Genomic DNA, 27,996 nt, shown 5'->3' on the forward strand with positions numbered 1-27,996 from the left:
ATTTATTGGCTGGCTCCATAAATGGAGCCTAGCCATTGGACGAGGGGCCTGTCCGTCAATGCCGGACCAGATTCGGAGGCGTTCCCGAGATTCTTTGGCTTTTGCCGACGTCACGCGACGTCAGCCGAAAGCCGGGAACGCCCCCGAATCTGGTCCGGCATTGCCGGCACCAGTGACTATCCTGCTCCTGATTGGTGAAGCTGTGTGGACGTCACTGCTGGTCCACGAGGGAGCCCACTCCTCGGGAAACTTCGCCGCCCGCCTGCCTGAGCTAGAGACGGGCCGCCGCGCTGCCCGCGGCGACCCGGAAGGGGCCGGCCGGCCAATCCTAGCGCGGCCGGCCGGAAGTGCCCGCCCCCCGCAGCCCGGGGGAAGAAGGAAGACGGCAAGAAGTATGGCGGCGCCCGCGGGGCTCCCGTGGCCTGGAGGGAGCCCCGGGAGATGCGGAGGACGTTGCCGGTCTCCCATGCCAAAGAGGGAGACCGGAGAAGTGCCAGCGAGATTGCCGCCGTCGATGTTGCCGGTCTCCCATGCCGAAAAGGGAGACCGGAGAAGTGCCGCCGTCGCAAGGTGCAGGTGAGTCGATCTGCTTGCACAGGAGGAGCCCCGGGGAAAGAGAACGTCCCTCCGCGGCCCCGGAGAGTCCCGAGGAGCGGGAGCTCTCGTCCAGCAGCCGCCGGACCCGGTGAGTGCCTGCAAGGGGAGAGGGGCGTCGGGACACATTGTCGGTGTCCGCCCCTCCCCCCGTAGTAGAAGTCACCATGTCCCCTGCGCCTCTGTCCCTTGCATCCCCGTGCGCCTCCTCCTTCCCTCGTGTCGGGTCTCCTTCTCCGTGGGTCTCAGCCGTCTGGCAAGAAGCTGGGACTCGGGTAAAGATGGCGGTAAATGCTCCACTGGGGCACATTTGGAATGCATGCACCGGGCGGGGGGTGCCAAAAAAACGAAAGTAGAGTTCTGTCAGCACATGGAAGGGTTCTACTCCGTGCTTGACACCTGCCTTTATTTTAAATGCTGCCTTGCCTTCCTGGTGTGGGGTCTCGGTGGCACAGCCCATATGCCAGTATACTCTTCGATGTTTACATGAATGCTTTGCCTTTTCATAGCCGATTTACAGATTGCTCGACTGTCAGACTTACAGCGCTGTGCTTTTAATGTCTGTTCATGGTGAGGAGGGTGTCATGTGAACTGTGAGTGTGACATGATATTAGTTCTCCCCCTTCATGAGGATCACAGAGGCCCCGTATATTTCTCAAGAGTAAGTTGTTGGCAGTGTCTGCATGTGCCTGGCCTGCGTGCAGTTACTGCTAGGAAAATACCTCCAGAGAGGACTTGCTGTCTTATGCATACCGAATGTTAATGACACAGATTTCGTTAACGTAGGCCAGGCGTGTTAATGGGCTGGAGGGGTTATGTGTTTAATGAACCTACTTTCTGATGTTTAACCAAGCACAGGCAGCATATGGGTGGGGAAAGAGGGGTGCTTGATCCAGCCGCATCCAAAGGATGGTCATGGCCCCACCCATGGTCGTAGATGTCCATAGTGCAGCAGGTGCAGTGACAGTGTGACGTGCGACCCTATTTATGGCTGTGTTTTACTACCAACCACAGTGCCGGTCGGATTTTTCCTTGATCGCATTGTTTCTGTACGTATACACCAACAAGAGACAGGGTCACGACTTGTGCAGTCAGTGAACCCCCCACAATGTCACTCAGCTTCCCCGGAGGCTCCCCAGCCTCCTATGCACTTAACCGACCGATGAAACAAAGGGCGTGGCTCCAAAACTCAAAAGCTAAAAATATGTGCTTCGCAAAGAGTGCCAGCCGCCTGGTATTTTACTGTTTCTGCCCTTGTGTCCAGAGAGATAGGGACCCGTCTCAGCAGATGCTTTTTGGAACATCGTTGCTGAGCACTGGCAGGACCTGGCCCACTTAAAGCCCTGTCTATATGTGTGCCTGCTTCCATACATAATGTCAGAGTCTGAAGTGTAGAGGAGGTATGGATCTCTTTCTACAGAATCAATACTTCATGACGGATTAAACATGCAAACGACTTCATACTTGACCCCTAGTTTGTATTTTAAAATAAATGTAATAATCGTAACTACTGATTAGTAGAACAAACTATCACGAATTGACACTACATATGTGTTTTATTTTGTAGAAGGGCCATGTTTTGAGTTGGGTTTTCTGGGTGTGGCAAGTCTCTAGCTGTATTTGGTGAAGGAACAGCGACATTGTAATAAAGGGTCTCTTCTTTGAAAATTTCTGTGACTTAAAAAGGCATCTTGTTTCAAGAAGAATGTTACCGAAATATATTTTAGAATGTTTGAGTTCAAAAGAGGTCTTTGCTCGGTAGAAGAGGCCATCATCCACTTACTGCATTGTTAAAGGTGCATTTGTAACAGGGAATCAGGTGGCCCCCTATTGCAAGGCCAGAAATACACATAAAACACAAAGTAGGAGCAGATTATTCCAAATGCTTCTCTCACCCATTTGTCCTTTGCTTGTGCCTCCGTGTGTCCCTGTTGCCTGCTTGTGCCCCTGTTGCCTGCTTGTGCCTCCGTGTGCCCCTGTTGCCTGCTTGTGCCTCCGTGTGTCCCTGTTGCCTGCTTGTGCCCCTGTTGCCTGCTTGTGCTGTGTGGGTGTGTGTGGAAGGCTCTGTGTGGGTGTGTGTGGAGGGCTCTGTGTGGCTGTGTGTGTGGGAAGCTTTGTGTGGCTGTGTGTGTGGGAAGCTTTGTGTGGCTGTGTGTGTGGGAAGCTTTGTGTGGCTGTGTGTGTGGGAAGCTTTGTGTGGGTGTGTGTGTGGGGGGGCTCTGTGTGTCATTTGCGAGAGATAAAGCTAGTGGCATTGTAAATGACAATGCCATTTATTTATGTTAAAAAAACATAAATAAAAATAATGTCAAGAGCAATGCCAATAGCTCTAACTTTAACAAAGGCAAAACCATTGCATTGTAAATGCTTGTTCCACTCTGGGAGTGGTTGCGACAGCTGGCTGTCCATTGGGACCCAACAACTAATTGAATGGTCGGACCAGGCACAGGGGCTGATGTCTATTAGACTAGCCCGTGGTTGCGAGTTCCAAATGAGTTCCAAAGTGTGACCTTTAATGATGACTAGTTGGTAGAGCCCCATCAAGCCAATTGCATTCTCAAATTGGCTAGCCAGTGGCTCTCTCGGTACTCTATCCCAGTGAGAATTAAAGTCCCCAACCACAAATAGACATTAGTACAGAGAGCAGAGGACATTGATAATCTCTGGGAAGAGATAGTTAAAGCAGGGGGTTTTCCGCAGAGCGCGGTACGCTAGTAGAAGGCAGGAGGATTGAAATTAGAATTTGACCCTAAGTATATCTGCATTATCCATGCTCTTCGCCACTATTTTGGCAAACATTATCTGCCTCTTGAAAGAAATGGCCGCACCCCCTTCTCTCATTTTGTCCCCACGGTTATGCCAGAGGGCATCAAAGTCTCCTGGGAGAGCTGCAATAATGTCAGGGACTGAGGTGTCTCCTAGCCAGGTTTCTGTAAGTGCCAAGAGGTCTAGGTCTCCATCTTTAAGGAGAGAAAAGACTTCAAGGTGGTGCTTCTGTAAGGAACGTGTTAAGGATTGCCACCTCGCTTAGAATCAATACAGACAAAACTGAGGATCTAGCCATCGCCACCGGAAACAACCCCTTGAATGACCTCTTCCGGCCACAAGAGCTGGGTACCACCCCTACGCCTGTCCCGGTTGTAAAAAGCCTAGGCATCAAAATAGATGCCAAGCTCACCATGACGAACCAAGTGTCCACCGTGGTTGGGACCTGCGTGGGCTTACTGAGACAAATGCTGAAACTGGCTCCCCTCCTCATTTGCCACACTACAGATGGTCGTGTTTGTTGGCAATGATTGTCACGGTTGGACTATGGCAACGCCCTGTACATTGGTCTTCCCGAGAAACTAACAAAACCACAAGTGGCCATGAATGATGCAGCTAGGCTGATCATCAGGCTTCCTAGACAGGCACATGCCACACCTTTACTGTAGCAGCTGCACTGGCTGCCCATTAAACAGAGCCATGTTCAAAGGCCTCTGCATCGCCCGCAAAGACACCCATGGCCAGGCCCCAGTATACCTCAAGGAGCGCCTAGGAAACTATGCACCAGGACGAACCGTCTGGTCGTCCGAGGCAGGCCGACTAGCCTGCCTGTGATTCAAAACAACCTCGAAAGGTGGCAGATCCTAGTCTGTAGTGATCCCTAAACTCTGGAATAGGCTACCAGCAAGCCTACATAAAGAATGCGCCCTTCTTCCATTTAGGAAAAGACTCAAGACTATTCTTTTTATAGAAGCTTTAGGCACAGCATAATCCTTGACTGGGAGAATGTACACTCTACCTTTGGTGGTGTTTAGCTACTCTCTCACAGCGCTCAGATGATTATGCCCTCTATAAACCCCAGATCTGAAAGACACGTTAGTATTAGATTCCTTACCTTAGAATATCCCCAGGCGTCAGACTGGATCCGGAATTGTTTTTTTTTTTTTTTTGCGTAGCAGTACCCTTGCGCGTCGGTAGGTATCGGCTCGGCGTCGTGGGCGCCGTGATGACGTCGTCGGAGTACTTGGACGCCGCCTCCGCGTGCTGACGTCAGTTCTTCTTTTTTCCGCGCCAGCGGAAAAAGTGGTACCTTGGTCACTTTTTGACTAAATCTTTTTGTGATCTTTTTGATCTCCGTCTTCGAGTCTTCGACTCTGAAACGTGCCGGTAGGGATGCCTGGTTTTAAGCCCTGTGAAGATTGCGACCGGCTAATGTCGGTCACGGACCTTCACCGTCGGTGTCCCCACTGTCTTGGCGTTGACCACGACGACAAGACCTGTTCCGACTGCCGGGCCCTGACTTTGAAGGCTAGACGGGAGCGGTCCCCTAAGCGACTCTAACTCCGGCAGTCGGCCACGTGCCAAGAGAGGTCCTGGTCCGGACGGAGGTCGAGGGACTGGTCGCGGGAGCGGAGCCATCATAGCTCCGGGAGTCGACATCACTCCCCAGGGTCGAAGTCGTCAGGTAAGCACAAGAAGTCGAAGAGACGTCATCGCTCTTCCGACTCCCCCCAGATGCGGCCGGAGGTTCAGGTGGCACCGGCCCTGCGGGTCCGTCTGGGTCGCAGGCGCCACGTCCGGCTTCATACCCTACGGTCCCTGGGCCTAACGCAACGCCGGAGATGATCGAGCGGTTCCTCATGGCCATGAGGTCACTCTCTCTTCCGACGGGCTCCGCGGTGCCTTCGGGCCCAGCGGTCCTGTCTAGGGGTCCTAGCGGGTCGGGGGCTTCGGCCCAGACGCCGTCGGGTGCTTCGGCTCCGACGCTGCCGGCGCCTTTGGGCCCAGTGCTGCAGGGCCCCGCTGGATCCGGTTCCGGATCCAGGCCGTCGCCGGTGGATTTGACGACCTCTCCGGCGCTGACCCCTCAGGTGTCACCTCCGGCGCCGACCCCGACGCCTCCCTCGACCCGGTTCTGGCGCCGGTGCGGCGCCGCATATGACGCCGTTCGGGGAATTCATTTTCCATGAACCAGCCCCATCTTTTCCTAACCCTGAGTACCAGGAGATGGGTGATGAGGAGGATTGGGAGGGGTCTGAGGACCCTCTGGCACGTGAATGCCAGTCTCAAGAGGACTGGGCAGGTGAACTTGGGGAGGCCAGTTGTATAGACACTTCGCCTGACACTGGCTTTGTCTCGCCTCCTACTGTGGCTATGGAGGAGGGGGCAACCTATAGTGTGGTGTTGATGAGGGCGGCCAAGGCCTTGTGCCTTGAGCTCCCTGTCGCGGCCGTGAGGACTAACCTCGTCACCGAGGTCCTTAAGCCGCAGTCATGCTCAGCCGAGCCTCTGCTGCCGTTTAATGAGGCCTTAACCGACATTCTTTTGGGCACTTGGTCCAAGCCCGCTACGGGTTCGCCTGTTGATAGGAACGTGGCGAGACGCCACCGCCCAGCCCCGGGCGACCCATGTTTCCTGTCCACCCACCCCACCCTGAGAGCCTGGTTATCCAGGCCTCCAATTCCCAGACCGTGTTTCCGTCTGCTCCGCCGGACAGGGAATCCAAGAGATATGAGCAGTATGGTAAAAGGATCTTCTCATCCCTTAGTCTGGGACTGCGGTCTTCCAACACCGCATGCCTCTTGGGCCGCTACACCCACTCTCTGTGGGATACGGTTGCGGAAGTGCTGCCAGTGTCCGTTGGAGGTACGGGCCAACCTCAGCCAAGCCCTTGTGGAGGGCCGGGATGCAGCCAAATATTCTATCCGGTGTGGGCTGGATACCACCGACTCACTAGGTAGAGCGATGGCAACGACAGTGGCGGTCAGACGTCACACCTGGTTGAGGTCCGCCAACTTTTCGGCCGATGTTCAAAACACACTGATGAACATGCCGTTTGATGGCCATCGCCTTTTTGGCGACAAGGCAGACCATGCGCTTGAGCGCTTTAAGGACTCCAGGGCTACGGCCAAGTCCTTGGGCCTCTCGGCCCCGCGCCAGCAATCGACTGCCTTTCATTCCTTTCGTGGCCACGGAAGGGGTGTACCCACACGTGCTGCCAGCCACGCTCCGCAGGGTAATACCCAACGCGGTGGCGGCCGTGGAAACCGCCGTGGTGGCGGTCGGGGACAACGGCGAGGTCAGTCCACACCTTCCCCCACAGCATCCGCCTCAAAACCCTCCTAGTCCGTGCTTTCAGGCCCATGTGACGCCAGTGGGGGGCAGGGTTCGCCATCACCTCCTCCACTGGCGCATCGGACAGGTGGGTGCTGCAGATCGTCTGAAAGAGCTACTCCCTCCCCTTCGAGGCGACTCCTCCAGCCATGCCACCGCAGAACCACCGTGTATCGATGATCATTTGCGACTCCTGCAGGAGGAAGTTACGGCCATCTTGGCCAAGGGAGCCATCAAGCGCGTTCCTGGGCCAGAAGTAGGGTGTGGTTGCTACTCCCACTACTTTCTGGTACCCAAGAAGGGCAAAGGGGGCCTACGCCCTATCTTGGACCTACGGAACGTCAACGGCTTCCTCCGAAAGGAGAAGTTCAAAATGCTGACACTGGCTCAGGTCTTAGCTGCCCTGGACCCAGGAGACTGAATGGTAGCGTTGGACTTGCAGGGCGCTTATTTCCACATCCCCGTCCTGCTGGCCCACCGGCGCTACCTGCGGTTCACGGTTGGCCACAAGCACTTTCAGTATACCGTGCTCCCCTTCGGCCTTACCAGCGCCCCACGGATGTTCACAAAGGTGATGGCGGTGGTCGCAGCTCATCTGCGCAGGTTAGGGGTTTCAGTCTTCCCCTACCTCGACGACTGGTTATTAAGGCGGGCTCGCCCCAGACAGTAGTCAGCCACCTCCAGACTACGGCAGATCTCCTGCACCAGCTGGGGTTCTCCATCAATGTGCCGAAGTCACACCTGTGCCCCTCTCAGAAGCTCCTCTTCATCGGAGCGGTTCTCGACTCGGCGCGGTTTCGGGTTTATCCACCCGAACAGTGGGTCCTGGATATTCAGGCTGATTCCCATCTTTCAGCCATTATCCCGGGTCTCGGTCAGGTTGATGCTGCGGCTTCTGGGGCTGATGGCCTCCTGCATCCTACTGGTGCATCACGCCAGGTGGCGGATGCGGGCTCTGCAGTGGGACCTGAAGTTTCAGTGGGCCCAGCATCAGGGCAACCCGTCCGACCACGTCCTGATCTCGGAGGGCACTGCGAGACAGCTGCAGTGGTGGCTCACGGACCGCGATTGGGTCAGCGGCAGATCCCTCTCCCTTCCCCAACCGGAGCACGTAGTTGTGACGGACGCGTCCCTCCAGGGCTGGGGAGGCCACATGGGAGAGGCGGAGATCAGAGGCCTCTGGTCTCCGGCGGAGGCCCGGCTCCATATCAACCTGTTGGAGTTACGGGCGATTCGTCTAGCACTGAAGGCATTCCTCCCCTCTGTCCGGGGAGTGTAGTGCAGGTGTTCACGGACAACACCACCGCCATGTGGTACTGCAACAAACAGGGTGGGGTGGGGTCGTGGACCCTTTGCCAGGAGGCTCTGCGCTTCAGGCAATGGCTGGAATGCCAGGGCGTGACCTTGGTGGCTCAACACCTGGCAGGATCTCTAACGCCAGGGCGGACGAGCTCAGCCGTCGGTGCATGATGGATCACGAATGGCGTCTGAACTCAGACGTGGCGAGGCCTCTTTCAGCAATGGGGAGAGCCTTGGTTAGATCTATTCGCCACTGAAGAGAACACGCAATGTCGTCAGTTCTGCGCGTTGGAATTTCCAAGGCGGCACTCGCTCTGAGACGCTTTTCGTCACGAGTGGAGTTGCGGTCTATTGTACGCCTTTCCGCCTATACCACTTCTGCCCAGAGTGCTGAAGAAGATCAAGCGCGACCGGGCCCAAGTCATCCTTGTGGCTCCGGACTGGGCACGAAGGTACTGGTATCCAGAGCTACTCAGTATGTCAGTCGATCCCCCGGTAAGTCTGCCTCTTCAGGAGGACCTTCTGTCGCAGCAACAGGGGACGGTCCTCCACCCGAACCTGTCCAGTCTCCACCTCCATGCCTGGAGATTGAGCGGCGACAGTTGAGGCCATTTGACTTGCCTCCTGAAGTCTGTAACGTCATTCTGGCAGCCAGGCGTCCCTCCACAAAGTCGGTATACGCCTGCAGGTGGAACAGATTTGTGGCATGGTGCACAGCAAAGGCTGTGGATCCTCTTGCTGCCCCTCTCTTTGAGGTTCTTCTCTTCCTTCTTTCTCTTGCCCAGCAGGGCTCTGCTCTGGGCACTATCAAGGGCTACCTTTCTGCCCTTTCAGCCTTTCTGAGGCTGCCTGATCAACCTTCTTTGTTCAAGTCCCCTATTGTAAATAGATTTCTAAAGGACATCACACACACGTTCCCTCCTGTTCCGTTTGTGATGCCTCAGTGGGACTAGAACCTGGTTCTTACGTTTCTGATGTGCGCTCCCTTTGAGCCACTTCACAACTGTCCTCTCTGCCTTCTTACTCTGAAGACTGCTTTCCTGGTTGCCGTCACCTCTGCCAGGAGAGTGAGTGAGCTCCAGGCCCTTTCTTGTACTCCACCTTTCCTTTCTGTCCATCCGGACAAAGTGGTGTTGCGTACTAAGCCATCTTTCCTGCCCAAGGTTGTCACGGCCTTAAACATCGGGCAGTCTATCACCTTGCCAACTTTCTTCCCGCCACCGCATCCCTCTAAAGAGGAAGAGCGGCTCCACCGTCTGGACCCAAACCGTGCGCTCTCATTCTACTTGGATCGCACACGCCAGTTCCGGGTGGATGACCAACTCTTTGTTGGTTACGTGGGCGCTAAGAAGGGGAAAGCGGTACACAAGCGGACCATCTCCCGGTGGATCATCTTGTGTATCCAGGCATGTTACTCCTTGGCTAAAAAGGAGCCCCCTGTTGGATTGCGGGCTCATTCCACCCGAGCCACGGCGACTACAACTGCCCTGGGCCGGGGAGTGCCCTTACAAGACATCGGTCAGGCAGCTACGTGGGCATCACTGCACACGTTTGCAAGACACTACTGCCTGGACAGCCAAGTCCGGAGGGATGGCTTCTTTGGCCGTTCTGTCCTCCAGGACTTTCTGGTGTGATTGGTTCGCAGACCCACCACCGGGGTTGGTATTGCTGGGGTATCTATTCTAAGGTAAGGAATCTAATACTAACGTGTCTCTTTCAGATGCACAAGTTACTACTTGTGTAACGATATATCTGTAAGAGACATTAGTTAGTATTAGATTCCTTACCGACCCACCCATCCTCCCCGTTCTGCGAACCGATATCTAGGGTTAGGGTTACCCCCTTTCAGGGCCCTAGTTTCAATGGCACCAGTGTTGGTTTTTAACATGGCTCAGCGCTTCTGGCACGGAAAAGCTGCGTCTAAGAATTGACGTCAGCACGCGGAGGCGGCGTCTAAGTACTCCGACGTCATCACGGCGCCGACGACTGACGCGGAGCCGCAGACGACGCCTACCGACGCGCAAGGGTACTGCTACGCAAAAAAAAATAATTCTGGATCCAGTCTGACGCCTGGGGATATTCTAAGGTAAGGAATCTAATACTAACTAATGTCTCTTACAGATATATCGTTACACAAGTAGTAACTTGTGCTTTTGCAGCGTGAATCTCTCTGGATTCACTATGCTGTGCATTATTCCACCGTCTAGTGGTTGGGTCCTGAATCGTAGTCTTTTCTTTCTTTTTTTTTTTTTTTTGTTTTGTAACCCAGGTGGGTGTCCACGTCCCACCTTTTGGTGTACTTCCTGTGACGTCAGCACGCTTCCTGTGGAAGCTCCCACCTTTGGGCGCCATCTTCAGATTCTTTTTTCCGCCGTTGGGTCTGGATCGTCACCGAGAGGCTCCAGAGTTTTGGTAGGAAAGAAGAAGAAATGCAAAATTTTCACAGAAAAGATTGGAGAAGATACAGAGGAACAAGATCACCAAGCCGGGACGACTAAGGAGGAGAACTTCCAAGATCTTCGACGTCCAACAGAGAGTGCGCACACAGGGGGCCCCCTGAGCACAGGAATGGACAAAACACCCTTTAAATTCTGCTGTAACTGCCACCACAAATACGCGCAGAAGGACCAGCACCCGGTCTGCAACATCTGCTTACCGGTCGACCACGAGAGCAAGGATTGCAACGCCTGCTCAGCCTTCACCCCGAAGACACTCTGGGTTAGAGAGAGACAGAGGAGAGCAAAGTACACCATGCAAGGCAAGGGCCAACCTCTGTCGCTTCGGGACCTGGGCCTCTCCAGCGACTAAGAGGACAACATCGCCGAGGGACCAGATGACTACATGGTTGTAGAGACTGATAAGAAGGCATCTAAAGAGGTAGGAGAGATGTTGACCCCAAAACCCCCGACAGACTATCGAAAGCCCGATCAGGACTCTCGAAAAATAGTCGAAGTCCTCGAAGGGAGCGCTGGTGCCGAAAACCTTGGCCGCAGCTGCATCCAAGGACACAGCTCAGCAGATCTTTCGAAAAGGACTCCGAGGCGGCGAAGACTGCCGAAAAGCTAAGGTTGTCAAAGCACGTCCCCAAAAAGGACTGCTCGACTTCGAAGGACAAGGACCCGAAGGTTGCTGCGACGTCGATTAAGTCGAAGAGATCGGCCGAAACTCTAGACACCGAGCATGCTGCTGAGATGGAGAGGGAAAAGAGAAGGCCCGAGGCCAAATGGAGAACACCCTGCAAAGTAAGAAAGAGTTCGACGAGAAAATAAAAAGGTTCCCAATATCGTTGAAGCCGCCGCCGACGATCGTCTAAATCAGAAGAGGAGTTTGACGCCGAAGGGCCGCGGAAAACTCCTGAGCCCCAGGAACACCTCGAGGAAGAGGGCCTATACTATGAGGAAGAAGGAGACTATGACCAGCGAACGACTTTCGGCTCAGCATCCTCCGACACAAGACATGGAATGGCAGGACAACGACTCCGAAAATCTGGAAGAGCCAGTGGAGACTTATCCTTTGAGGCCTTTGCCACCAGATGACATTGGGGCGTGTACCTTGGTCATCAAGAACGCGGCAGCGGCCTATGGAGTCAAATTGGAGGAGGAAAAACCAAAGGCATGTTTCCTTTTTAGAGACCCTGCTCCCCACTCAAACAAAGTCAGTTCCTCCCCATGCTTCCGAGTGTCATGGACCAAGGGAGAGAGGCTCAAAGATCCAAAACCTGCAGGTCTGTCACACCTAGGACAGAGAAAAAATACAAACTCTCCTCTCAGGATCCTCCCTACATCCAGGGGTCCATCACGGCGGACTCCATTATTGCGGCAACAGCCAGAAAGAGGGCAAACGTGCCAACAACTTCAGGCCCACCACCAGACAGAGAAAGCAGGAGAATGGACCTGACTGGGAGAAAGATGGAGAAATGCAGCAGTACACTGGCACATGGCGAACTCCAAAGCCCTACTGAACAGATACCAGTACCAACATTGGGACGAGATGGGGCAACTGCTCAGAGGAATGCCAGCAAAGGGAATCACACCTGGTGGAAGAGGGGTAAAATATAGCAAATGCATGCCTGAAAATGGCCTAGGATTGGGCTAACACAGCCAGCAGACTTATGATGATAGGAAACACATAAAGAAGGCAGGCCTGGCTTAGGATTTCCGGCTTCAAGCCGGAAGTGCAGAACAACATTCTAAGCACTCACTTCAATGGAGAGACACTGTTCGGGGCACCGGTGGATGGGAAACTCACCCAGCTCATGAAAGAAAATGAAACTGCAAGGTCCATGGGGGCTTTACAATTCAGAGGGATGAGAAGAGGTACCCCGACACAGAGACCAAACGGAAGGAAACCAGCCGGGAACGTCACACCAGACATTCCAGCACGTGCACCAGGGCGATCACCAATCCCAGCAGGGGCAGCAAAAGCAAACCTGGCAGTACCAGCCTCGGGCCAGTCCTTTCGCGGGAGGGCGAATGGATGAGGGCAGACAAGAAGAGGGGGCCAACAACCCACCTCAAAGTGACTGTCACGCCAAGCGGGCCCACCCACACGACCCCTCCGAGGGTCGAGCACAACAAGGACAACAAGAGGGAGTTACACGGACCAAACATCGACGAACATGTAACACCAGTAGGAGGCAGGCTAAGACACTTCTTCCAGGAGTGGAAGAAGAGAACTACAGACAAATGGATACTAAACATCATTCAGTTCGGATACTGCATAGAACTTGGAAAGAAACCACCAAACAGAAAACCGAAAAGGAAGGCGCATTCAGGAAAAGAACTAGCGCTACTCCTAGAGGAATCACAAGAACTCCTCCGAAAAGAGGCCATCGAACCAGTTCCATTCAGAGAAAGGAACAAGGGACTGTACTCAAACTATTTCCTAGTTCCAAAAGTGGACGAAACGCTAAGGCCCATCCTGGTTCTAAGGTTCCTAAACAAATACATAGACACAAGTTCAAAATGACATCCCTCCAAGAGGTCATTCTTCAGATAAGGGACGGGGACTTCATGTCCACATAGACCTCAAAGATGCCTACCAGCACATTCCAATGAACAGGCAGTACAAACATCCTCTAAGATTTACCATCAACAAAGAACACTACCAGACACAGCCCTAGCCTTCGGACTAAAGTCCGCACCAAGGGTGTTCATCAAATGTCTCGCAGCCATGGCAGCGTACCTGCGCAGGGAAGGGATTCATGTATACCCTTACCTCGACCACTGGCTAATAAAAGCAAGTTCACACAGGACATGCAAGGAACACACACAGCAGGTCACAGACACTGACAGACCTGGGATTCTCCATACACTGGGGAAAATACTCAATGGAACCACAGCAAGTGAAGATCTTCCTGTGGGCACAGATCAACACCATACAGTGCTAGGTGTTCCCCAGCGACAAGAGAACACTGGCCCTGCTGAAGGAGACACGCCGCTACCAGAAGGGGCGAGCTCTGACAGTGAGGACAGCGAGCAAGATCATGGGGATGATGGTGTCCTGCATATACCTGGTCCCCAACATACGGCTCCACATGAGACCATTCCAGGAATGGCTGCAACTGCAATGTTCACAGGCTACAGGAAGTTGGGAAGATCTAGTGGTTGTAACGCACGCAGTGCAGGAGGAGATTATGTGGTGGAACAGGGAGAACATAACGAGGCACCACCAAACCCAACGGTGACCAATACCACAGACGCATCCTAGAAGGGATGGGGAGCACACATGAACAAACTCAAGGTGAGGGGTCTGTGGATGCCAGCAGATTCAGTCAGACACATCAACTACCTGTAACTGAAGACCGCGTTAGTCGCCCTGAAGGCATTCCAGAAACAACTGTACAACCGGAGAGCGTTGATACAGACAACACAACAACGATGTTCTAAATCAACAAACGGGGAGGAACACTAAGTCTCACTGTCCAACCTAGCACAGGAAATTTGGAGATGGGCCATCCCACTCAATATAGACCTGCTAGCCATACATCTACTAGGGAAGGACAATGTGAAAGCAGACTGGCTCAGCAGACAGACTTCAACATCCCACGAGTGGGAGCTCCATGCACAAGAAACGCAAAGGCGATTCAGGAGGTGGGGAACACCGACAATAGATCTATTTGCAACACACCGGAATGCAAAATGCAGACACTTCGCATCCAGGCAACCAGAGGAGCGATCCCAGGGGAATGCCCTCTGGATAAGCTGGTCAAAGACATTTGCCTATGCTTTTCCCCCGATACTGCTGATATAGAGTACTCAAGTGCAGAACCAGCAGCATGACACTAATCCTGGTGGCACCCCAGTGGGCCAGGCAGACCTGGTACTCACAGATAATGGAAATGGCACAGGGACCACCCCACAAGGTCGGGAAGAGACTTGCACTCCATGCGAAAATGAGAAGTACTACACCCAGAGCCAGAGAGCCTCAGCCTAGCGGCATGGCTCTTGAAGACATAGTTTGCACACCTAAGGTTACCTGAGAGCACCCTGCGGGTGGAACGGGAGGCAAGGAGACCTAGCACAGGAAGGTGCTATGTGGCAAAATGGAAGAGGTTCACACAATGGTGCAGCAAGAAGAAGCTACACAAGATGACAAGGGAATCAACGTGCTAAGATATCTCACGCACCTGCTGAAAGCAAAAGGAACTTCATCCTCGCTAAGAGTACACCTAGCAGCGATAGTAGGCTACACAAGAGGAGAGACAGGAAAGAGCTTCTTTACATCACAGATAGTAAAGAGGTTCCTGGAAGGGGCAAAAAGGATCGCACCACCTAAGAGGATGTCACCACCGGCATGGAACCTTAATTTAGTCCTAACAGCTCATGAAGGCGCCCTTTGAACCCATCCATAAGGTCTCCCTACAAATGCTGACAATGAAGACCACTTTTCTGGTGGCAATCACTTCGCTGCGAGGGTAAGCGAACTACAAGCGCTAACACTACAAGAACCCTACATTCAAATACACAATAATTGGGTGGTAATGAGAACTGACCCACACTTTATGCCAAAGGTGGTGTTGAGGTTCCACATGAACCAGACCGTACAAATACGAAGCTTCTTTCAGAAACCGTTCACAAGCGCAGAGAGGGCCCTCACACCCTGTACACTAGAAAAGCAGTAATGCACTACATAGAAAAAACTAAAGAGCACAAGAAAACAAAGCAGTTCTTTGTCCTTCGCAAGCAGTTTCCTGGGTAGACCAGTCGCAAAGGGAGCCATTGCACGATGGATCACACAAACTATACAATTCTGCCACAAAAAGTCATGCCAAGAACTAGCAGAAGGGGCATGAGCCCACTCTACCAGGAAGAAAGGAGCAACAATAGCCTTCCTGCTAACACCCATTCAAGACCTATGCCTGGCGGCAACATGGGCTTCAGTGCACACGTTCACTAAGCACTACTGTGTGGATATACAAATGAACAATGAGGCACAAGTAGGACAGAAGGTGCTAAACATATTTTCAACAGCCAACGCTCATCTTCCACCCAGCCACCACATAACTAACAAACTGCTACAAAGTCTATGCACAGCATAGTGAATCCAGAAAGATTCACGCTGCAAAACGAATAGTTTCTTACCTGTTGGTGTAGTTTTGCTGCTTGACGATCTTTCTGGATTCACTAGCGAGCCCACCCACCTCCGCCAGAAAGATGAGGCAGGAGAACAAGGTGGTAATACAAAGTCAATATAGAAAGAGACACCTTAAAAGGACAAAGCGGAAAAATCACTTACTGGAAGACGAAATAGAAAACATTGCCAAAGGATTCACAAACCGAACACAAAAACAAGAAAAAAGAATCCGAAGATGGCACCCAAAGGTGGGAGCCTCCGCAGGAAGCGTGCCGACATCACAAAGTACACGATTCCGGACCCAACCACTAGACCGCGGAATAATGCACAACCTAGTGAATCCAGAAAGATCTTCAAGCTGCAAAACTACACTGACGGGTAAGAAACTATTCGTTAACAATAACAATGCCTCGGAATTGAGTTTTTAGGCTAGCCCCTGTCACCAGAGGAGCAGTTCCTGACCACCATCGGATACTGAAGAGCCGTGAAAGCAGAAGACTGAAGAGATCAACTGACTTGGACTGAGCCCTGCGGCCTGTCAGCTTTTCCTGGTCTAAACTGTGCTAAAGAAGCCTCATCCTGCAATTGTGCCTCCAAAAACTGGGAAGACTGCCTGCCTTAAAGAACTAAGACCTCCTGTGGAACTGTTCCCTGCATCCTACAGAAACTCCAAAGAAAGGACTCTGAGGAATTCGGGCCTGCCAAAACCTGATTCCTGATGTCACAACTGCACCTGTTACTCCAAGCCCGAGTGGAAGTGGGCAAACTGTGCCATCAAGATCCTCCAGAGTCTGATTCCTTCGTGGTTTCACCCCTCGATAACCCTCAGATGTCGCCTGCAGCCTCTGCACGCAGCCCCCCTCTACCAAAACAGTTCCAGGTAAGAAAACTGATGCTTAAAGACACCTGTACCAGTCTCCACTGGGATGTGGAGAAGAGGACCAAAAGTGTCCCTGAGCCTCCCGGTTGAGTCAGCCAAACTCGTCCCCCAATCAAAGCCTACAGACTTCTTACCCCAACCGTTCTCAGTAGAATAACATTGGCCACCTGACGCTGTTTTGCACCTCTGCACCCGGCCACTCTAGTGCCTCCGCTGGTGCAGTCTTGGGTCTTGCCCACCAATCGCCTTCAATCCTGGAGAAGTCCCTGTCCTATACCGGAATGGTGCTTTGACTTTTACTCCCATAGAAAAACATTGCTGGCCTCAAATTGCACTGTCGACTTCATGAACTTGAAAAGAATTCATATTTTAAAACGTACTTACCGGAACAATTTTCTTCTGATGACTAAACCTCAATAAAGATAAGTGCTATTTCTATAAATTGATGTGGATCTCCTGCTTGAGTAGCCTCTCATTTACTGTTGTGTGTATTTTCAGATGTCTTGCAGATAAGCTTAAGTATGCTCGACCACACTAACCCTTAACACCATGGGATTGCCATAGCAAGCCACTGTTTACGCCTAAGGGAACCCTGGGCTCTTTACAGGGTATCTCATTTTGATACACCATATAAAGAGCCAGCTTCCTACATCATTTGTCAACTAAGAAGAAATCTTCTAAGATGACACCATTGTCGTCAATGACAAAACTGTCACTGTCAAGCATTCAGTCAATTTTGAGCATACTGTTGACTGCATCACTGTTGGGAGCCACGCCGTCAAATAACATGGGAGAAAAGGTTTTTTCACTTTTAAGGGAGGCGGATGTGCTTCCAGTACATTTATTGGTCTTCTCAAGAAGAAAAAGCTAGTGCTTATGCATGCATCACTGACTGCTTATAGCACAAAACAATTCGTTGTGAGATCTGTCCTAGATTTTGAAAGGACGCTGTGGTAAATAAATAAATAATACCTCTCTTTTTGAATGCATAAATGAATAACAGATAGCTCAATAAATAAGAGTCAAGATTCGAGGTAGTAGGAGTTTTGCAGGTTTAATACAGCATAAAGGACAGGAACAGGACAACCTGCACAGAACTAGGATGGCAGCCCTGGCAGCGCTGCCGGGGTCAGGATCGGAATCGGCGGAAGGAAGGATAACTTTTTAATAACAGTACATGAGCATATATACATAACTCAAACACATAGCATTACATCGCAATAGGCGTGGCAGTGGGTGGAGCAATAGGCGTGACGCGTAGCAGTCGCGAAAGATAAGGGTGAAAAGAGGTGTAACAGGGCGTATACATAGACATGTGATGCAAACGTAACAGAATATGTCATGAATGGGGCGGAAACATGGAGGGGGCTACCTAAGGAGCCGGGACCTCTAACCTGATGGTGCGCGCAAACTGGCAATGACGTGTTACTAGGAGAAGCTGGGGGCTATGAACTCTGTGCTAGGAGCAGAGACTGAAGTCTGGAGAGTCAGGGCGACATGTACCTAAGCAGTATCTAGTATCTGATGTTTAGAGAACATGTTGATAGAATCCAAATGTTATCGGGGTAAAGGCGATCAGACTCTAAGACTGGAGCATGCATTATTCTACATGTAGTGCGTGATGAAGAATATTAAATGATCATTAAATGCAGTATTTCTCTTACATGGAGACGTAGAGGCTAGAAAATGACGGAAACTATTGATGCAGTTCAGTAGCTTTAGGAATGCAGAGAAGGAGGACTGAACTGATAACTGGAATCATAACATACTCTTGGCAGACTCAGAGGCAGAGCCAGGCTGAACCGGGCACTGCGAGGCAGGAAGTAAGTGAAGGGTCGAGGATACGGGCGGGGGCTGTATCGCTCCTCAGCGAGGCTTCAGGGGACAGGAGCTGAATCTGGTGTCCAGGCCCTCTTGAGGCCTAGAAACGGAGATTTTACAATGGAATAACGTGCACACTGAGAAACGTGGCAACGTAGCTTTACATAGGCCTGATATTCGTAGTATTCACGAGAACTGGAAACTGACATACTAAAGGTGGACACAACTATAATTGCGTCTTTAATCGAACATGGGGAATAACATATGCATATTAATCATGCACAGATAACATATGATGGAGGACGCGTAGGGACACAGAACATGGCAAAATTTACTTTTCCACAACGCAATGGACAGTGACGAGTGCTACATTGAATGTGTGTCAACGGAAGTACAAGTCTGGAAGTTCTTAATTAGAGGCAGAATCCAATCCATCTAGATGTTACACAGAACCAGCTACCTAATATGTGGTTACCTACTGCTCCTGTCCTCCCTTCTCAACCTGCTCCTTTACTAGTTTCACTCCCTAGGCATCCTTCACTGCTACCACTTCCTTCAAAGCCAAGGTGATCGGTCCATGGCGTAGACATTGCTGATGTTTACTCTAATGTTTTCACCTATTCTGATGTAGGAGAGGAAGGTGAGCTACCTTGAGACGGTGATGGCAGGAATGATGGGTGAGATTTTATTGTGAAAATTATGGTCAATGCCACAAGATGTTACCGATATTTCATTTGTTTATTGAAAGAGCTGTCAAGAAATTCAACCTACTGATGACCTCTGTAGCCTATATTACTTTAAGGAGCAGCCTCGGAACTACGTTAAATCCTACCTAATCTTGATTAAGTCTAGTCCTAAGGTCTGAAAAGGATGAATGACACCTGCTACAGTTCCAGCGGTCATACCACATCTGTAAAAGAAACACCAAGCCCCGGGTTCAGCTCCGGCTTGCCTCACTGGTCGTACCAGACAGTTTTCAGTAATAGCTTCGGCGTCCCAGAGAAGGACCAAGACCCCAATTATACTAGCTATCAAATGTATTGATGATCTGGGTCGGAGAATTTGTTATATGGTAGCTACCTCAAATAACACAGCCAATGCTCTGGCGATTCTAGTTTGTTCCGATCACCAAATGTGGCATAATATACAGCGTCATTACTGCATCTAATAATCCCTTAGGGTCCGAGGTAAATGGCGAGAGCGATCGTAAAGGAAGGAGCACCAACCGCTTTCATTATTGATGTGGCGATTGATGCTTCAAATACAGGTTTTTGCCAGTTTGCAGGATTGACTGTACTAAGGAGGCACGGATTGTTAAAATCCAGAGCCTTCCGTATGGATTTCCAGTCTGAAATCTGAGACATGCCTTTGGGTGGTTAACTCTTTTTTGGTAAACATTCAGTTGGTCCTTAAAACTGACACTGATACAGCAAAGATGTTGAGGCTGTTGCAGTATAGCAGATACGTTTTGTGGCTCATGGATATCACAAAATTTCAGAGCAGGATTCAGCCAGCATGGAGGTCAAGGACTCCCTTATGATCCTCAGTCTGGATACATTCAATGATTCTCCTTTAATCGAAACCAAAGGCATACTTACAGGAGGTCTGCAGGAAGGAAAAGAGGTTCCTCACACGTATGAACCAATGATCATCCGTAGGGAGCCAAGAGATCATTGGAATCTGATCCTCATTGCTCAGGAGTGACCTTGCCCATACCGGTACAACGAGCTGCTGCAGTTGGCAGCACGCCGAGCCATTCTTTGAAGGTGCATCACAGGATATTGTCCACACATCAAGGAGCAATTCTTTAGCACAATCCTAAGTTGCTGAATTTGACCGCATTGGTAACTGACCACGTAGTGTAATCGGATTCTGGTGAAGGCTTGTGCTTCATCTTGAAATGAGACTTGCAATGCTAAGTAGAAGTGTTTGTGTCTGGTGCAGGAACAATGGTCATCATCCCCTAAAAATAGCCTTCTCAGATTTTGCCATATTTGTTGAATTTGGCCAAATGTCTCAAATATTCTTCAGTTGGGGTACATTTGGCTGCAATCTTCAAGTTTAGAAGGGCTAACCATTTCATGTCTGCTGTTTTCACAAAGGATCATTAAGCAATTTATGAAAGCTCTTTAAACTTTTCCACCTCTTTGACATCCTCCAGTTCCATGAGAGCTTAATCTAGTCCTACGTCAGCTGATATTTCCTTCTTTTGAGCTGGTACGTAGAGCAGACTGGAAATGTATTTCATGGAAGACAGCACTTTTGGCTGAAATCCGCTAGGAGAGGAGGAGCAATTTAGTCATTCACCAACCCGAGAACCCCCTCTCCGGTTCACTAATGACCAAGTGGTGCTCAAATCCAACCCTGAATTAATTCCTAATGTGCCTGCTGACTTCCAGCTGAATGAGCCTGTCATTCTTGGATCCTTCTTTCCCAATCAATACTCACCAGCAGAAAGATAATTACATTTGCTAAATTTTTATAGATGTCTCAAATTCCATATGGACAGGTCAAATGACATACGCACATCAGACCTGCTATTTGTATCATTTGCTCAACCACGAAAAGTTCAAGCCCTGTCCAAACTTGGGATAGCTTTGTCTATCTGCTTTGGCATTACTGAAAGCAATACACGCTGAGTGTCCCCTCAGGGAAGAGTGAGGACTCCATCTACCTTTGAAAGACATCTGCCCTGCACCACCTGGAGGAGGTGAATATATAAAAGATACCAATGTTGGAGAACTGGAATTAATGAACTAATTTATTTTCTGACAGTCCTTTTAATTTAGGCAGGGGACTAAGAAGGGGGTGATGAATAGTCTGTCTGACAGATGTCTGGGTCATGCACTAACAGTTTTACGATTGTTTATATCCAAGGCATTCACTAGTATGGCACACAATTTAAAGAAGGGAATTGTGGTTATCTGGTTAAATTGTCAGCTTTAGGCCCTGGAGATCAGAGCTCACGTATGCTTCCCCCACTGACCGAATTGTGTGCTCCTGTACAGATGACTTCTTCCAGCCCAGTGTCTCCATTCCTTATTTGGCTCGAAGGCTAATGCTTATATAAGTGCACTGGTATTGGGAGCCATATAATAAGGATATTTCATTTAAGGTCTTTTTCTTTGCTAGTAAGCACATGTTATTGTACCTGCACTGCTTAATCTTATCAACTGTACTTCTGTGGCATAACTTTTGTCAAGTTGGCCTAATTTTATACTATTAAAGAGCTAGGTTAAGTTTGCCTTGCTAACGATTCATGAAATGGGTAGTTAAAAACATTGGAGGCTAGTTGGTAGTGTGAATGTTTTAGAACTCTTTTTAGTGGCCTCTGTTTCAGGAGAGATTCAATGAGACACAGGGTAAGGTTCTGGATTGTTTCCCCAGGTATGTAATATTGTCGCAGGCCAGCGGTGTATCAAGAAGCTGACAGACAATCAAACATCCACGATGATCAAAGCAACTGCAAGATCTGCTCCAGACAGGCAAGAAGAAATAAGTCGTTTGGTGAGTAATGCTACGAACTTCACCATTGATATATTTAGGGCACGACTTCACCCCAAAGTTGCGCTTTTGTTTTTGTCTAGTTGCCCCTCAAATATTTTTTGTTAGTCTTCTGGTTGGGCATTATTGCTAAATGAACAGTACAGATGTCCCATTTGTCTGATTGCATAATGGTTCTTCCATTGGCTCATATGACACAATATGATCCAATGGAAGTGATTCATGTATGATCTCCCTTACCGTGTACCTACTAAAATAGCTGATTTGAGTCTTGAAGAAGTCCTGCATCTGCTCCCTTGCAAAGCATTCAGTAGAAAAAGGGCCAGACTATCGCTGAAACATTGAGTCATGGTAGAGGAAAATAGTGAAAAAGTATGCTATCATAGACTGAAAATTTCAGACCATGGTCTGATTTTCTTAGCCATGAACCTCAACCCAGTGTGAGAAAGTGCCCTTTTTCTACATGGTTGCCCCCACTTTATGCTGAATTGCTGATGTACTTTAGCAGGATCCCAGGGCACACCCAGTCAATCAGGTACCATGGGCCTACGTTCTTTCCCTAAAACTGCATTGAAGCCTAAACCCAATTGGCATCTCTGGCCACAGTTCAGCCCCTGGTAAATGGTACCACATGCACCCAGGGCACTGTGACCAGAGAAGGCCTCTAAGGGTTGCAGCGCTTATTGTGCCCCCCTTAGAGGTCCTGTAACACTACACTCACACACTGCCTTTGCCTGCAGCGTGTTTTGGTGCAGAACAAAGTGAAGAGTTGACATGGCACATGTCTGCCATGCTTACAACCTGCTACCCTGGAATAGGTTAGTCACCCCTCTAGCTGGGTGCACTATACCAGTGGTGAGGGTACAGGTGCATGACCCTTGTACCCCTACAGTGTCTAAGACATTGTAAGTGCACTGCTGCCATTATAAGTATATGGTGCTGGGAGTTTGATTATGAACTCCAGAGCACAATAATGGCTACATTGAAGTTAGGTATCAAACTTCTCAGCACATTAAATTTACACTGATGCCTGTGTAGGATTTAACCCTTTCCATGCGTCGGACGGTGGGCGTGTGCGGAGGACGGCCGGGGGCTGTCCTGACCATGCCCAGTCATAAATCACCCGCACCGCGGCGGAATTCTAACCGCGGTCAACGAGTTAATGAAAAATGCACACAGATGGCATTTTAGAAATGCCCCCTGAAAACTAACCTACCACTATTGTCAGGGCAGAGTGGCTGCTTTCAGGACCCCCTGGGTCGAGAGCCTGCTGCTCTCTGGGGCGTAAAACCATGCACATCCTTGGACGAGGTGCCAAGCCGCCAGCCGACACCTGCAGTCTAAATCCAGAAGGCCCCCTAACCGCAACCAGGAGCTGGTAAGATCTGACCCAAAAGGTACCCCTGCACCAGATGCCCCACGGCCTTGTGTGCCCAAACAGATGGTGCCTAACCAACCCCTAACTTCCCAACTTACCTCTCGAAGTGGTGGTCGCACCCAGAAGACCTTCGTTCTCAAGCCTGCAGTGTTTTTACAAACTTGAGGTTCTCCTTTGAAAACAACTGGGTGTCTGACGTTGAAACCGCACCCTGCACCCGGCCTCCCTAGTGCATCAGAGGGTACACCTTTGGTGCTACTTTGTTTTCCCCACTTATCCTGAGCTAAAGTCCAGGAGCTTTGCTCCCACAACCAAGTGGCCTGCTTGACAGCAGCCACCAACCGGAGGCCCCCTATCCCCCATTGAATAACACTGGGCCTCAGCACTCTGCACCTGGCCGCCCTAGTGCCGCTGAGGGTGTAAATAGAGTGCATCCTTGACCCTGGTGGACCCCCGAGTCTACCCCCTGAACCTCAACTCCCACTACCAAATACTTATCTCAAAAACGATAACACTATGTTCGAAGCATAGGAGCTGTAGATCATATGCTTTAGCGTAGATCGCCATCTGGTGTTGGGTCCGGATGTTTGCACTTGTTTTTGTTTGAAGAAGTCTTTGCAGTCACGAGGTAGGTGAATCCTCCTTTCGGTGATAGTGCGCATGGGCATCTGCTCCATCCCCAGATTGGGTTTTTTCCGCCATCAGGTTCAGATGTGTATTGCTGTGATTCATTAGTTTTCAAAACCCTTCGATGTGCAATCCTCTACCCTCGACTGTATTGTCTATCGATCGCGGTTCCCAGTTGAACTTCGAGGCGGGCCATCGGGCCTACCCGTGCCAACCACGCCAGCAGTGCTGGAACTGACTCCATTCAAGTTATGTCCCGGGTGTTGTGCTAAGTTTCCACACACTGACTTGCACGCGGTCTGCAACCTCTGCCTATCCCCCGCAACACAACGTAAAGGTCTGACTAGCATGGCCGTCATTCTGATCAAAGAAAAGCATTGATGACTGTCTGGCTCGATGCCAAAAAATTCACTGCACCAGCCGCTCCGTACCACACATCTTTGGCGACGATTCTGATTCCCACCAGCCAGATCATGAAGAACTAGTCTGTGTCCAAAGCCGATTCAGACATGGAAGAAGAACCAACCATCACTCCAGGTCATCGTACCATGAGTACAGATCTCCCTGTGCCCACTCACCCAAAACCTGCGGCTCAGGTCTGCACCGAGAAAGTTTCAGACGCCTCACCCTCTGACTTGGCCACGAAAGATAAGCCTTTGGGCTAGAGTCTGCCTCTTTCCGGTGCCGAACCAACACTGAGACATAAATACTGGAACTTGCCAGTCTCCACCACACCGGCACCGAAAACATCTTCAACAACGAAGTCCTCAGAGCCGAAGCCCACAAAACACAGACCCGGAGCTGAAAGCCTCCAAACCTAAAGCTTCGGAGCCGAAACCCGTAAGGAAAACTTCAGAGCTGAAATCCACACCAAAGGCATAAGAGCCGAAATACACACCTGAAGACTCTGATCCGAAACACCCCACACCTAAAGGCTCAGAGCCGAAACATGCTAAAAAGGACCCCGACTCAAAACATTCGGCGCCCAAAGATCCTCAACCTAAATCAACCCCATCCAAAGAACTGCTACCCGAACAGCTACCTTTGGATCCCAAACAAAAGACTCCACATTGACCCTAAAACTGGACACCTCCAAGTCATTCTAATTAAGAAACGGAAGCTGGATCTAAGAGGATCATCCTATACCTCTAAAAAAGGAAATGGGTACTAACCTTTCTCCCCCTTACATACCTCCCTCTCCTAACCCAAATTTGATAATGGAGGTGGTGGTGATTTGATGGTATAATGATCACCTGATACACAGGAAGATGGGGATGAGGACCATTATGTGCCACATGACATACCGCAGGAACCTGATCCCTGGGACAATTATGATAAAGCCCCAGACCAGGATAACGACCCAGACCTCTATCCATCTAATAATAATAATAATCCACATTTGTATAGCGCACAATCACCCGTTAGGGTCTCTAGGCGCTGGGGGCCGTCTGGAAGATTAAGCAAGCTATTGCCCAGAGTCGCATGGTGCTGGGCTAACCTGGAGCCGGGGATCGAACCCTGATCCCCAGATTCCAGCGTCAGTCGCCCTGGCCGCGGCGCCACACCTCTCCCATCTAGACCCTCCCCATCTGATAACCTCTGGTTTGCGCAGCTTATTAACAGGGCTGCTCAAGATCAATGTGTGGAACTTCACTCAGACCCTCAAGAAGAGATTTTCTTTTTTAAAAAATATTTTTATTTGCTTTCTACAATGCATGAACACAACAAGCATGTCACAGAAGACCATCAGCCACCACCCTTCATCCCCCCGCCCTCCTCCCGCGGAACCATACTCCTGTCTTCCTCTCAACCAGGCTTTACCTTGCTTCTCCAAGAGGCCCAACATACAAAAAAACATTTCCTGTTAAAACCCGCCTCCCAACCGAAGCAGTCCAGTACCCCACCCTCCCAGGTTCACAATCCTCCATCCAAGCCATGGTATTGGCGCCACTTCCCACACACTAAACTTCTTAGGGCGTCCCCCTTGCCTTGTATGTGACCCTCTCTGCTGCCATGTATAGGTCCATACCCCTCCTCCACTCATCCAACCATGGCGGGGTAGAGGCCCCCCACGCCCTCGCCACATCTCTTAGCTACTACCAAAGCCAGAACCATGAAGATCAGGAGTGGGCGTCTCAGGTTGATATCATTCGTTATGCCTAGCAGCACCAATTTGGGATCCAGCAGTAGGGTGACTTCTAGGACCTCCCCCAACTCCCTCAGGACCTCCACCCAGTACGTTTGTATGACGGGGCACAACCAGACAGTGTGGTAAAAATCCCCCCTCTCCTGACCACATCTGAGGCACTGTGTGTCGCTAGCCCTCTCCATGTGGTGTAAACATACCCTATCATAATACACCCTGTGCAGAATTTCATACTGGATAAGCCGCAGTCGGGACTTGATGGCAACTTCCCTCGGGTGCATCAGGGCAGGATCCCAATCCACCATATCCATCTCCTCCCCACATCGTGCTCCCACAATTCTTTGAGCTTTACCAGCCCGTCTGGTGTATTATTGATCAATGTTTTATAAGTCAGGGAAACTGCCTTACTCGGAATGTGTTCCTGCAGCAGCCGCCCCTCCAGCGGTGCATACTCTGGTAGGGGCCCCACCAGCGCCTCCTCCGCCCGACACGCATGTCGCAGCTGCGTGTATCTAAAATACTGCAAATGATGTAGCCCAAATTCCGCCTGGAAGGACTTCAGTTCCCCCCCTCTTCATCAGGTCTCCAAATATGGAGATACCGATGTCGTCCCATCTCTTGAACCCACGCAGCTTGTGCAGCTCCTTCAGCCAAGTGCAATGCCATATTGGGGTCTGTCTCATCGGTGTATGTGTCCAGCCAATTGCCCTAGTCGCCCTCTCCCATATCCCTAGCGTAACCCTAGTGGCTGGGTGCAATTGTTCCTTCCCCTTGCCTCCATAAATGTAGTGTAGGCATGTGCGCCGCGCCATGGTTCTACTCTCTAGGTAGTATGTGGGATGCATTGCCGGGGCATGCAACCACTCATTTATGAGGGTGAGGTGTTCTGCCCAGTAAAAGGCTTCGATGTTTGGCAAGGAAATTCCACCATTATACTGGTTTCTTTGCAGAGTTCCCAGTGCTACCCTGCACTGTTTCCCAGCCACAGCAGGGATCGCAACTCAGCGTTTATATATCGGTGAAAACCTGCCGTGGAAGCGGGAACTATTCATTTTGTAAGGCGTATAAGAACCTCGGTAGCGTAATCATTTTAAACATGGCGGCGCGGCCCAAGATCGTGAGGGGGAGCACCTTCCACCTAGCAGCGTCCTCTGCAAAATTATCCAGCACCCGCTTAACGTTCCTCTGATATGAGACTCTATCCATGGTCATGAATACCCCCAGGTACACAAATCCCTCGTCCGTAGTTCTCCGCGCCCCAGGCAAATAGGACCAGTCCTCTTCCCCCCTGGGGATCATATAAAATTGACTAATGCCAATTTATCTGATAGTCCGCATGGGCTCCATAATGGCCCAGAACAGTGAATAACGCCGGAATTGTGGTAAGTGTGGGTGATATCGCTATATGCGGACGACGTCCTATTGTATATTTTTTCTTTGTGCGGGTCCGACCCGTCAATTCTAAAGCCCCTAATATCCCTGTTCTGCCTAATTTCGCATGCCACTACTTCTATGGTTAGGGCGAAGAGCAACGGGGATAAGACACCCCTGTCTGGTCCCCCTTCTTATGGGGAAATCCTCCCCTGTTGACTTTAACTCTGGCTCTAGGATCCATATACAATAACCGCACCCACTGCCTAAACTTAGGTCCATAGCCAAACCTGGACAGCACTCCTTCGAGGAAGGGCCAATGTACCGCGTCAAACGCCTTTTCAGAGTCCAAGGATAAAAACAAATGAGGGTATTGCTAAATAGAAGAGGATTTTCTTGTGGAGACATTCACACATTCACAAAGGACTACTAGCATGTTACCAATGCTCAAGGGCTTACTAAACCACACTGACTAAGTATTAAAAGACCCAGTTAGAGCAAGAATACTAACACCTAGAGTGGATAAAAATACAAACCCGCTCCTACAGACCCGGCATATATAAAAGGCCAGTTGCTTTTGGACTCTTTGGTTGTAACTAACGCCTGCAAGATAGCTAATTCTCAAACCACAGGCGACACACCTCCTCCTGATAAGGAGTCAAAACATTTTGATGACTCAGGCAAGAGTGGCTTCCCAAGTGG

The 27,996-nt window shown here is 50.5% G+C and overlaps 1 protein-coding gene across 4 annotated transcripts in view; it reads left to right on the plus strand.

Moving 5' to 3' along the window:
• Positions 1–27,996, plus strand: part of AGO4 (argonaute RISC component 4) — a 601,932-nt gene that overhangs the window by 217,279 nt on the left and 356,657 nt on the right. For all 4 annotated transcript variants that reach the window (XM_078681164.1, XM_078681162.1, XM_078681161.1 and 1 more), the window contains exon 9: positions 21,656–21,775. In XM_078681164.1, coding sequence (XP_078537290.1) covers positions 21,656–21,775 — 120 coding nt within the window. The remainder of the gene's footprint in view (positions 1–21,655; positions 21,776–27,996) is intronic.

This window comes from Lissotriton helveticus, chromosome 3_1 (assembly GCF_964261635.1).
Source record: "Lissotriton helveticus chromosome 3_1, aLisHel1.1, whole genome shotgun sequence".
Lineage (NCBI taxonomy): Eukaryota > Metazoa > Chordata > Amphibia > Caudata > Salamandridae > Lissotriton > Lissotriton helveticus.